The sequence below is a fragment of the Carassius gibelio genome, chromosome A4 (genome assembly GCF_023724105.1).
Source record: "Carassius gibelio isolate Cgi1373 ecotype wild population from Czech Republic chromosome A4, carGib1.2-hapl.c, whole genome shotgun sequence".
NCBI classification, from domain to species: domain Eukaryota; kingdom Metazoa; phylum Chordata; class Actinopteri; order Cypriniformes; family Cyprinidae; genus Carassius; species Carassius gibelio.
In genome coordinates this window covers 35,768,788-35,782,215 of record NC_068374.1, presented here as the reverse complement: position 1 = coordinate 35,782,215, position 13,428 = coordinate 35,768,788, and the positions used below count along the sequence as shown (strand labels likewise).

The following is a 13,428-nucleotide window of genomic DNA, read 5'->3' as shown; positions in this document are numbered from 1 at the left end:
GAAGAGGATCCAGCAAGGGCCCAGTGATGTCCTTCAGGTGGGCCAGCACCAGTTTTTCAAATGACTACAGACGTTAGAGCCACAGGCCTGTAGTCATTTAGTCCTGTAATTTGGGGTTTCTTTGGTATGGGGATGATGGTGGAACGTTTGAAGCATGAAGGGACTTCGCACAGCTCCAGCGATCTGTTGAAGATCTGTGTGAAGATGGGGGCCAGCTGGTCAGCACAGGATTTCAGACAGGCTGGTGTAACACAATCTGGGCCTGGTGCTTTTTTCCTTTTCTGCTTCCGGAAGACCTGGCGCACCGCATCCTCGCTGATCTGAATTGCAGGTGTGGGGGAGAGGGGGGATGCAGGAGGTGAGAATGGTGAGAGTGCTTGATTGGAGAGGTGTTCAGGATGGGTTGCAGGAGCTGTTAATGGTGTGAACGGTTGTTTGGAGAGGCATTTGGGGCTGGTTGCAGGAGATGTGAAGGGTGTGAATGGTTGTGTGGGGAGGCATTCAGGGGGGTGGTGTCTTGTAATTGGTGATCTTCTTTAGACTTTTCCACACTGATGCGGAGTCGTTGGAAGTGAACTGAGTCCTTATTTTTTCAGAATAATTCCTCTTTGCCACTTTGATCTCTTTTTCCAATGTGTATTTAACCTGTTTATACAAGACATTGTCCCCCTTCACGTAAGCATCTTCTTTGGCCTGACGGAGCTGTTAGGGTTAGCAGCTTAACAGGGTTTAACAGCTTTTGTAAGTCTTGCACATGTTCACTTACAGCTGATGTCACAAACTTATGCCTCCCCAGTTCCACAGAGAAATGGCGCTATAGACCCAAATACACATAAAACATTGGTGTCTTCAATATTCGGCCTAATGGCATCGGTCAAGCATGTTGGTGATCTGCAGGCCCTCTCGGTGAGCTCTTCATTCCTCGAGTTAGGCATGGCTACGTCCATAAAGTGCTCTCAGTTGTTAATGTGCTCTGTGACTGTTGTTAGGGTGTCGTTGCTAGCGTGGCTTTAGTGGTTGCTATGCACTTAATATAATGTTCCTGGTGACTGCTTGGGTCTTGTTAAGTGGTTGCTAGGGTGGTCTAAACACACCAACACACACACATTTTTGTATTTATTAAATTGATTGATTATAAAATTTCATTTTAATTTCAGTCAACAGCATTCATCATTTTATGGGTGAATTTAATGAAAATTATTTACTTCAAATTGCAAGTAATTATATTATGCACAAAGAAAATAAAGCTGATTACTTTATTACAATCATATTCTCATTACCGTAGTGCACCTGGATATTCTCTTATGATTTTTATAAATTAAAATCAACAAAGTCACAAAATATACTGTAACTGATTTTGCATCAAAATAATGAGACTTGGGGTGAACTGAACGATTTTTCAGTTCTATTTCTTTTTAGATTACTGCAAATAATACATTTATCAAAATCCACAAATTAAAGTCATGAAACTAAACTATAATCTGTAAATAACACAAAATATAATTGATTTTATGAATTGATTAAACTATTAATTGAATAAATCAATAATTGATTTTGGATGAAAACAAAGAGAATTGGGTTGAAATGACATGAAAATAAAGTCATGCACTAATGACAAAAAAAAATTCTTCATGCATTCTTTTTTTTAGCTTCAGATTACTGTAAATAATAGATTTAGAAATAAACGATAAAACAAGAAAATCAACTAATTGAATTCAGTCCAACCATCTCTAAATACATGCAAAATCTAATTGATTTTGCATTAAACTAATGAGAACTGGGGTGAAGTGATGTGAAAATAATGTCAAAGTGCAAACAAAACAACTAATGTGCTTCATGCATTCTTAATTTAAAATCCATTCTGTAAATATAACTGATTTTGCATTAAAATAATAAAAACTAAGGTGAACTGACATGATAACAATGCCACCATGCAAACAATTTGCAAGTCATGCATTTTTCATTTTTCTTTCTTAAAAGCAGTACAGCCAATACTGCAAAATCTTATTGATTTACGTCCAAATGAAAGTTTTTTTTTTAAATGCCATAGTGCACAAAAAAAAACATGCTTCTGCATGCAAAACATGAATCTGTTGAGATGCTTGTATGAATAGCAACATAAGAACGCTGTCATCTTTCCATGTTTGCATGCTATTTTCCCCAGATGTGCAGGCTCGTAAAGCAGCGGTCAGCTTCGGTTGGTGATGATGACTGATGTGCCGGTGTGCGCGGCACTGGTCTCAAACTCATAATGAGCGGGTAATCTGCGCACTCTGTCCCGGGTGGAGAACAGCAGCGGGCTGCGGGACAGGCTATCCGTCCCGGGACTGCTCAGACCGGACAGTGACACCGGACTCCCGTCCATGTCGTCCCGGCACAGGATGAGGCGGGTCCCCGGCGTCCCTCGGCAGACGGAGGAGAAGTAATCGCTCATGCGGACGTCCTTCACTTTAATCGGCTCCGGTTTGGCTTCTATCAGGCTCTCGGATTCCCGCGGGCTCACGCGAAACACCCTGTTGCCATGGCAGCCTCCTCCCGAATCGCCCGTTGAGCCCGGAGAACTGTCGTCCCAACGAGCTGCCAATGAGATTTGATGACACTGCGTCATGCGCGTGCGCTTTCTGTGACGCTCTGCGTGCTGAAACTCCCTGAGGACTGATTATGAAGTTTTTGTGCGTATTTATAAATGTTTAAATGTAGATATTTTTAGTCTATTATCCGCATGTTAGATTGCCTTCAGTAATTGTGTTAAATTAAAGTCGTGAATAAAAAAAAAACCGTAGGCTACATGAAAAAAACTTTTAAATATAAAAACTTGCTTTTTCAGAGAACATTGACTAAATTGAACCAAATTAGCCACTGGCCAAGATTACATGAGGGCAAAGCCATTTTAAAATTTAAAATTTAAAAACAAAATTGTTTCGATGAAAGACTGTGGTTTTCACAATAAGAATGTATTAAAGTAAAACTTGTAGCATCAGTAAGATTTTTGTTTTGTTTCGAAAGATATTGACATTTTTATTCACCAAGGATGCATTAAATTGACCAAAGTGACAGAAAAGACATTTATACTGTTACAGTAAATGCTCTTCTTAAAAAAAAAAATCATTATAATCATACTTAACTAATACTGACACCATAAAAAACCTTTTCATTACTTGAAATAAAAGAAACATGAACTGAAATAAATTATTTATGAACTCCAGATTTCTATGAATTTATATATGTATATACCAGGGCTGTGCAGAGACCTTTGGAGGGGCAGGTGCTCAAAGTATAAAAGGGGCACATGGAACAAGGTTTAAATAGCGCGGTTCAAAATAGCAATACAACAATATATTGTGATGCATTCCTTGCCGATTTGCGTATTGATATGGATGATTATGTTTTGATACGGCAGCAAATGCTGGAATGCAGTTTTGAAAAAGAAAAATATTAGAAGAGACAATTTTAAGTTTAAAAGTAAAAAAAGAAAAATTATTTCCACCTAATAATAACTCTGGGATTAGAAACTGAAATGTCTTTAATTGTCCCAACCTGATGGCTTTTTCTTCTCTGTTCTACAGAATAATTAAGAACAGCGGTTATAGTAAAAACTACAGAAAACACTCTACATTTTCCTCTTTCTCACCAGCCTCTGTCTCCTGGCTTGCTGTTACCTGCTCTTTCTGTCACTTGTGCGTCTACATTTGCCTCTTTTTCTTCCTCTATCTCCATCTCCTCATCTGATCTATTACTTTCCAGTCTCTGTCCATCTAGGAACAAGGCACAATCTACTATTTCATTATCAATCTATTATTTTACCCATCACTACTATTCTTGCACCTAATCAATAAGTCCACCTTAAATATTGATACAAAACAATAAACAACTGAGTCATGCAATGAAAGCACTGTATAACTTATATAGGCTTATGTTTTATTTATTTTTCCTTTTTATTCAAAACAATTCCAAACATGCTTAATATATCAGGAAATATCTCGATTCTCAAACGTATAAGTAAACGCGTTTTGCACCTTTATAGATTGTTATTTGATCAATAAATGGAAAGGTAGTGTAATCTATTAACTACACATAAAACCCCGACTTTTTACTTAAGTGCCATATCATGCCATAAAGTACTTTTAATACGACTGAATTTGCATTTAATGTAAATTTTAATAACAATATTGTAAGTTACTTATTTTAACACTTTCATTTTGCAGAGAGTAAAGAACATTTACATTATCAAATAACATTTTCATTCAGTCTAGCCAGAGTTCAGGCACTCTCAAAAACTACCATCTAACTTCAATCACTGAAGCACTTTACATTACATTATGCACATCAGGATTTTTTTAGTTTTTCTCTCTCTCTCCGAAGAAAGAATTCGCTAAATAATTCAGTCAGCGAGCAAGTGAACAAAAACAGCGCGTTTCATGATGACTCTTCTGCACGTCTCTGATTGGCCATTGCATTCGCGCAACAGAACCGTTGATTGGTTATCATCATGAAGCGTTGTACGAACGTCTCTGGCTCAGCGCCAGCCAGCGAACACAGATTTGAATTTAGCAGCTGATGCTATGCTCAGAACGATCTAATCACAACAGTGTGATTATATCAAATATATAAAAAATATTATTCTGCTGTTTTTTTTTTTTTTTGTTTTTTTTTGTCGTTTGGAAGCTGCATTTAAAATCAACTTGGCTCAGAAATCTTTGAATGGGCATGACGCCTCTGCCCTCTATGCCTGTGAAACGTTTCTCCCTCAAACAGCACACTAACGTTACTCTACACTACAGGCTACACACCGCAATATAAACAACATATCTGCATATTCTCACATCACGTCGTTCTTGTAAAATAATAATAAGTAAATAAATATCAGAATCACTTCGCTGAGAATGAAACACCACTTACCGGCTTCCGCTGTGTTGAAAATATCCTCTGACAGTTAAAAAATGCGCGTGCAGCGTGTCGAATCGTCATGGTCAGATGAGGAGGTCGTCGTCGTCAGGTCAAAGGTCATCATGTTGGTCAATTTATTGACGGCTAAATTATTATTCAAAATTTGACTAATATTTAGATTGGGCATGAGCAGGCATTCACAAAAGGAAACGGTATGACAAAAAAAAAAAATATATAGGAAATTTTGCTTGGACAAAAGGGCACTTTGGGCACCAAAGGGCAAAGGGGCAGGTGCTCAAGCACCCAACGCCCCCACCCCCCCCCCTGCACGTGCCTGGTATATACTACTAAAAATGACAAAAATGAAAGCACATAACTAAATAGCTTTAACTAAAATAAAAAATGAAGATCATGTGACACTGAAGACCGGAGGAATGATGCTGAAAATACAGCAGAGCATCACAGAAATACATTACACTTTAACACAGATTCACACAGAAAACAGATGATTTACATTAGAATAATATTTAGCTGTTTTTACTGTATTTTTAATCAAATAAATGTAGCCTGTGTGAGCAGGAGAGACTTCTTTCAGAAACATCTTAATAATTACAAAAACACATAAATTACTGTTAATCAATGTAAACCTTTTCCAACATTGATAATAATGAGAAATGTTTCTTGAGCAGTGTATTAGCATGATTCCTGAAGATGCTGTGACTCACCGTGAGTATGAAGGTACGTTCCTCCGTTGTGTCGAGGAGCTTCAGGTCATGCGGCGTCCCACCATCCCTCTCTCTCTCTCTGATCACACCGCTGTGTGTGTGTTTGAGCGTGACACTGCGAGCCACACACCGCTTCTGACGTGTCACTGTGATCCAGTCGCTGCGGGGAGGCGGAGTCTGTCAGAGGGCTGCTTCCCCATTGGCTGTCGCGGTTGGAATCTGAGCGCTCGGGTTGGAACGATGAGAACTGCTGAAAAAAACAGAACAAGAAGTTAGGAGAGAAATTCTCACATGGATTATTATTATTATTATTATTATTATTCATTCTAAAACTTAAAGGGGAACCTGTTCATTATCTAGTGAGATCCAGCTTAAAGGGCAGTTGACATGATGTGTAATTTTACTTAACGTAACTAAAAAATAACTAAAACTAAAACTAGTAGACATTAAAAAAAATAAATAAAAAAACACAAAACTAAATTCCTGAAACATTGAAAAATCTAAATATGAAGAAAAACAAACTGTAGTAGTATCTTAATGATTCAAAAAAATATGACAGTAATTTATACTTTTATTCAGCAAGTACACATTTGATCAAAAACGACAGTAAAGGCGTCGACTACATTATAGTTCACATGAAATAACCTTGAAAAATACATCTAATTATAATCTTATCATTTACTGACATATTAATTCAAATCGAAAGTTGATCACATTATTTATAGAGAAATAAAGCTGAAAAAAATTAATCTCTGATCACAGGAATAAATTACATTTTAAAATGTAATACAATATAAAACTGTTATTTTGAACTGTAATATATTTTCATAATATTACTGTTTTTACTGTATTTTTAAGCAAAGAAATGCAGCCTTGGTGAGCATAACTCAAATGATAGTGTGTGAAAAGAAAGAAAGAATAAAAGAACCAGAGAAGATAATATGGTGAGTGATAACTGTGACTAAAAACTAATATATGTAACATCTAGAATATGCATTTGAGGTTGAGTGAGACTGAAAGTGTTTCAGAGCAGAAGTCAGGGAGTCACCTGAGAGTAAGAAGAAGGCTGGCTCTTCGTCCCGCTGCGGGACGCTGGAGGGTCGTCCTCGGGCTCATGACGCTCTCTGTAGAGGAACACAGGTCTGCTGGGCTTCAGCTGGTCCAGAGACAGCACCATGCCTTTATACTCTGTGTCCCTAAACACACACAATCCATCGCATTATTACAGTAAATATGATGTTTGAGCATGACATTCATAATGCTTTTGAGTAATTTTGACACAAACATTTGTAAAAAAAAACATAGTTATTACTACAGGAAAGAAACATGTACTATATGGATTATGGTGATTAAAATAGACATCATATATTTTTTTCAGATTTGTAAAAATTATTTTTAAAGAGATATGAAACTTTTTATATTCGGGTCATTTTTGACCCAGAAGTTTTTTGTACAGTACGACTTAATAACTTTTGTACATTACGGCTTAATAGAGTGTTTAAGCTGCCTATAACTATAGCAAAGCTTAATGACTAACACAGACAACATGTTAAAGCATGCAAGCTACATGCTAATTCGTGCTAGCAATATGCTAATCATGTTAGGGAACATGAAATATCATGCTAGCAATATATTAAAACATGTTAGCCACATGCTAATCATGCTAATTATGCTATTAACATGCTAAAATGCTAATCATGTTAGCAACATGAAATATAATGCTAGCAACGTATTAAAACACGTTAACAAACTGTTAAGCACGTGTTAATCATGCCATCAGTATTCTAATTGTTAACAGCAAGCTAATGATAATAGAAAATTCTACTAACATGCTAAACATGATAACAACATCTTAATTCAATGCTAGCAATGTGCTAATCATGTTAGCAACATGAAATATCATGCTAGCAACATATTAAAACATGTCAACAAAATGTTATCCACATGCTAATAATGTTAACAACATGTTAATTATGCTAACAGCATGCTAATCATGATAGAAACATGCTATCAACATGCTAACCATGATAACAACATGTTAATTCATGCTAGAAATGTGTTTATCTTGTTAACAACATGAAATATGTTTGCAACATATTAAAACATGTTTCCAACATGTTAACAATATGCTAATCATGCTGCCTTTAACTATCATTTTGCATTATTGACACACTGTTTTCTTAATGAATGTTGTTCAGTTGCTTTGACGCAATGTATTTTGTTTAAAGCGCTATATAAATAAAGGTGACTTGACTTGGCTAACAACATGCTAATTTTCATGATAACAGCATGCTAATCATGATAGAAATGTGCTAGAAAAACATGCTAACCATATAAGCAACATGCTAATCATGTTAGAAACATGAAATGTCGTGTTATCAACATATGTATTATTACATTTATTATTAGAATTATCAATGTTTTCAATTATAATATTATCCATATATTTTTTTAACCCGATACTTTTTTTAGGATTCTTTGATGAATAAAAAGCAAAAAAGAACAGAATTGATTCAAAATAGAAATCTTTTCTAACAATGTAAATCTTTGCTATCACTTTGCAAATAACAATTTAACACATCCTTGATGAATGAAGGTGTTAATAAAAAAATATATACTTAAAATAATAACGTTTGAACTGTAGTGTATATAAGTACGTTCATTATTCCATTGTGGGGTGTGTGTGTACGTGAATGTGACTCACGTGAGGACGTAGTTGACGCTGACGATGCAGTGCGGACGAGACGAGCGGATGTTGTGAACAATCGTAGCGTAACTCTGCACCCAAACCCAGCCGCCATATTTGGACAGGAAGCGGTAATATTTAGTGGTCACCTGACCCTTGACCAGCACTGCAGATATATAAAATAAATACAATTCTAATATATAAATATGCATGTGTGTGTGTGTGTGTTAAATATGTAAATACATGCATGTAAATACAAAGTGTTGCAATACTTATTAATCTTTGTTAACATTAGTCAATAAAAACAAAACTGTTTATTTTTAGTTTATGTCAGCACACATCCATTAAATAATATTAATAGATACAACTTTTGATTTTAATTCTTGTATTAATAAATATTGAAATTAACATGAACAAAGGTTAAGTATTTCTCATTGTTAACTAATGTGAACAAATGGAACCTCATTGTAATGTGTTACTGTTTATTACAATTTATATAACACAGTATACAATACTATATTATATATTATAACATATAATATATAAACCGTTTATATTTATTCTATATTTATATATATACACACAAATAATAGTTTTGTACATTATTATTAGTAAATATATATATATTTCTATTATTTTATATAATACAAATATTTTATTAATAATATTATTTATTAAATAATGATTATACATTTTTATATGCTTTAAATGCTTTTTGCATACACACACACACGCGCACACACACACACACACACATATATCTCTCAAACACTTTTTAATTTCTTTTTACATTTTTTTCTCACTGTAGTATGCATTAAAAAGACTGAGGTCTCTGGATTCCTCTCTGTAAGATGAATACTGATATGATTTGTACTCACGGAGCTGATGAGCGCAGCGCAGGTGAAAGCTGTCACAGCTGTGCACGTGATGATACAGGGTCTTCTCAATCAGGTCCTGTGGTTCATATCCTGTCAGCTCTGAAACCCTTAGAGGCACAGAACAGCCCTGGATCAGTGGAACACGAAGTCATTTATCCATCACACACCTCACACTCACCTGGAGTCCAGGAAGATGAGCTTCATGTCTAGACTGGCTCTGAACATGAACATGTTGTTGTGAAGCTTGATCTCGGTGACGGCGCTTGGAGGTAAAGTGTGTCCCACCGCCACCAGCCCCACGTTCTGACAGCAGTCCAGCGCAGACGTCTTCAGATAGCCACTGCAGTGGATGACCTGCGGGGTCAAAGGTCACGCTCCGTTAGTGTCCGTCAGCTGACGCGGCGTTCATCTGTGTGTGTGTGTACCTTATATCCTCCGCTCGTCAGTCCGGCGTTACGTTTGACCAAAACACACTTCATTCTCAAGAAGAACGAGCGCTCCGCTTCATGCTCTGAAATCAGCAAATACAACACCGCATTCATCCGTCTGGCTTGTATGCGTGATATTAATGCTAATTTGGTCATATTTTTGTCTGACTGACTGACACTGAAAAAAGAGAATTGGATTTGAAAAAATGTGTACTCAGAAATTGCAAGTAAGTTGCACAGAAATATTCACAAAAAAAATTTAATTAAGTGAAATTCTGAAACAGAAAGTCTAAAATTATTCTTGTAAAGTTTAAAAACAGTCCTAATTATGTTTTTAGTGAATAATAATACACATTATTCTTGTCTTGTACAGATGTTTTTCTTCTTATTTGAAGGGATGATCCTTTTCAGTGAGGGTTGGGGAACTTTCTTCCCCTTCAGTCTCTATTGACTGTGGAGTACCTCAGGGCTCCGTTTTGGGGCCTATTCTGTTTTCACTGTTTCTGTTGTCTTTAGGTCTTTAGGATTACTGCAATGCACTTTATTTGTGATTAAGCCAATCTCTTATTTCAAAATTCCATTTGGTCCAGAATGCAGCTGCGAGGCTCCTTACTAGTACGAAGAAAAAGGAGCACATTACTCCAGTTTTGGAAAAGCTGCATTGGCTTCTGGTTAAATATCGTTGTTATTGTTGTTTTTACTATTCTCATCTAGTTGCGTTGCTTCACACTTTACTTTGTAGTGGATAGGGCTCTAGAAATAAAGTAGACTTGCGACTACAAGACACTTTAAAATAATCTTTCTGAAACTGAAATTAGTTTTTTTTATATGTATTTTGTATCATAGCAAATTATTTAATTTAAAGATTTTTTTTGGTGCCCAAAACAGTCCTAATTATAATTTTTATCACAAATAATTAATGTAAAGACTAAAATTATTATTAGAAAATTCCAATAATTCCAATAATCTTTGTTTTATTTACAAATCTGAAAAAGCATTATGTATTAAAATTGATATAATAAAATATTAAATAATATATATATATATAAGAATTTTAGAATATGCATCCAAATAATATTTTCTATATTATTATTTGTAAATAAAATATAATAACATTTTGAATTTATAATTATAATAATATTTTGATATGCTTTTTATGTTATTATGTATACAGTATAATATTTCAAAATTTATATATTTTTTTCATATTTAAATATTTTGTATCACATTTCATAGTTTTTTTTTTTATTGTCAGATTGTCATAATTAGGTTTTTTTTTGTTTTACTTCAGTCTCCATTAGAAAGGCATGAGAGTTCCTCTGCTGTGCTGCGTGTGGACACGTGTAGATGTTGGTGTGGTCTCACCGTGGATGAGCTGTGTGTGGAGCGAGGGCTGAGGCGTCAGGACCGCGCTCATCTCGTCGTGATCCGCCGGATGGACGTACTCATAAATACTGTTCCCGGTCAGCTCTACCTGTGTGAAAGCAGCTGTGTGTTTGCACTGGAGGAACACCAGCACAAACACAGATGTTAGTCAGCTCTTCACCTGTGAAAGACCCAGGTGAACCGACGCCGTCTCTGAGATGTACATGATCTTCCCATCGCAAGCCACCACGAATATAAAGCCGTCTAACGTCTGCAGATCAGAGAACATCAGACAGATCACCACAGACACAACCAACGCCGGGACAATCTGGAAAGATGCTTCACTAATCATGTTAAAATTACATCAAAAAAGCAACAAACTGTCTTCTAACGCATGTGCATGTTTATGAAACATTAGCTTCACTGTACAGCCATAATTCTAAATGTCAGTAATAATAATAATAATAATAATAAAGTTGTCACATTACCTGGAGCACCTTGCTGATTATTACCTGCAGTAAATGCGATCCGAGCTCAAGGTTTGTGTTTTCTAAAGATCTGCTTTGACCCCAAACCTACAGCAACACGCACACTCACACACACACACACACACACACACACAGCTCTGGTTCATTAGTTTGCACACTGAGGTGATTAAGGTTCACTATATATTAATACATATAGCTATAGTATAATACATTACTAGCCTATTCTGCATATTTTAATACAAATTATAATAATTAGGCCTATCATAAAAAATAATATCAAAATATAATGTATTTTACTACTTTATTGGATTATATTTGCATAGCTATTCCATATTTAAAGTAGCTTATCATAAATATGAAATAGGTGAAAAGGCAACGCTAAAATATTGTTTTCATTAGACTGGAGGCACAAAATAAATACATTACATACAAAATAAATTTCAATAAACGGGAGACTAAATGAAGAGTGATTTTATTTCTTCCAGTTGTTAAAGGTTATCCGTGTTTCTCTCACACGCCGAGCGTGCATCAATTAGAAACGCATCTGATGTTAAGTGACTCGTGCTCGCGGGCTCCGGCCGGTCTGCGCGCGCTCCCGCTGTAATGAGCGCGGCGGGTGCGCAGTCACGCGCGTGACCGGGAGAGAGCAGAGCAACTCGATCCTCTCACAGTAAAATACTGAAGCGATTTCAGAAATTAGGATTCGTAGAAAGGACATCATTTTTATTTCTAACCATCTAAAACACGGATTTATTAAATGCAAAGTCAATCAACTCCAATCTAGACAAATATTTGAATCGTTAGCTATAAACTCAAATCGATATGAATTGTAGAGCAATGGATAATCAAGATATTATAATGAATTTGAAATATAACTGTTTTCAAAGCGCTGTTTAGTGGTTTGTGCACTTTCCTTAATTTTACACACAATCTCTGCACACACACATATAATACAATATAATATAATATGATAATCTGTTATAAAATAGATATCATATTAAAAAAATATGTACATTATATTTTATAAAACAGCCTAATTACAATAATATGAATAACAAGTAATAATAATAACAATAATAAACGATAGAAGTTTTGTTGTTTATATTGCTATTATTATTATTATAATCATCATTTAAATGCAGCTTTACAGATTTGATTACTGTATGTGTGACAGAAAATGTATAATTTGGGTGTAAACTATAAATCTGTAGATCTGAGGTCGACAGCCAAAAACTAGAACTTAAATTCATAAACTAGAATAAAAGATGAAATTCACTAGCTTTTGTTGGTTTTACAGTATTTCTCTCGTGCAGTATTATTTGTTTTCCTCTGATAATGACGAGTCTTTCAATCCTCACATATGAACACAGCTCATCTCGAGATCGAACACCAATTCTTCAGCAGTATATTATTAGAAACACGGTAAAAGTGTGAGTTCTGTTGTTTCTACCGGATGTGGTCGATGAGAATGAGTTAATCACCTGACTTCTCCGCTGTGCAGGTAACTGTTAGATTGGAGTTAATTAGTGTGGAGTGTTAATGAGGCACCTGACCTCGCGGGAGCACCTGTCGCATCTTCAGGTAACTGCTGGTCAGTTGGATGATGGACGCTTTGTCCAGCTGACACGTGATGGCCGACGGTAACGGCAACATACGGGCGAGCGCGTCAAACTCGCGGTTCTCCATCTCGCGCCGCGTCCTCGCCGCCGTCTTCTCCTTCATCGCTGCGTCAGACGCGTTCAGATCCCTCGAGACTCCAGACGCGTGCACGCGCATCTGACCCGCGCAGGCCGCTGCCAATCGCTGCCAATCACGGCACAACTTAACTTCTCTAATGAATTAAACAGCACTCTCAATTGTTTTATACCTCAAATACATCATGACACGGGCGGCACATTTATTTTTACTAACACATATTTACTAATTAATTCTGTTATAGCTAACAAATAAAAATAGTAGTTTTATTTATTT

At 35.9% G+C, this 13,428-nt stretch overlaps 1 protein-coding gene across 1 annotated transcript; it reads right to left on the bottom strand.

Annotated features, from left to right (window-relative positions):
* Positions 1-5,519: 5,519 nt before the first annotated feature.
* Positions 5,520-13,179, bottom strand: LOC127971190 (single-minded homolog 1-like). The gene is made up of 11 exons (XM_052574030.1): positions 13,006-13,179; positions 11,482-11,544; positions 11,151-11,240; positions 10,970-11,078; positions 9,602-9,687; positions 9,355-9,530; positions 9,177-9,283; positions 8,317-8,464; positions 6,661-6,808; positions 5,743-5,862; positions 5,520-5,534 (listed from the first exon to the last, which is right to left on the bottom strand). Exons 1-11 carry the CDS (start codon positions 13,177-13,179, stop codon positions 5,520-5,522), a joined length of 1,236 nt encoding a protein of 411 aa, XP_052429990.1.
* Between the last annotated feature and the right edge of the window lie 249 nt (positions 13,180-13,428).

What these genes read in the sequence shown, in the direction of transcription:
- LOC127971190 (XM_052574030.1), bottom strand. Translation starts at nt 13,179, where the DNA reads ATGAAGGAGAAGACGGCGGCGAGGACGCGGCGCGAGATGGAGAACCGC. An exon ending in TTCACCTGGGTCTTTCACAG is followed by an intron (nt 11,079 to 11,150) that starts GTGAAGAGCTGA and finishes GCTTTCACACAG; the next exon opens with GTAGAGCTGACCGGGAACAG. An exon ending in CCACACACAGCTCATCCACG is followed by an intron (nt 9,688 to 10,969) that starts GTGAGACCACAC and finishes TGCTGATTTCAG; the next exon opens with AGCATGAAGCGGAGCGCTCG.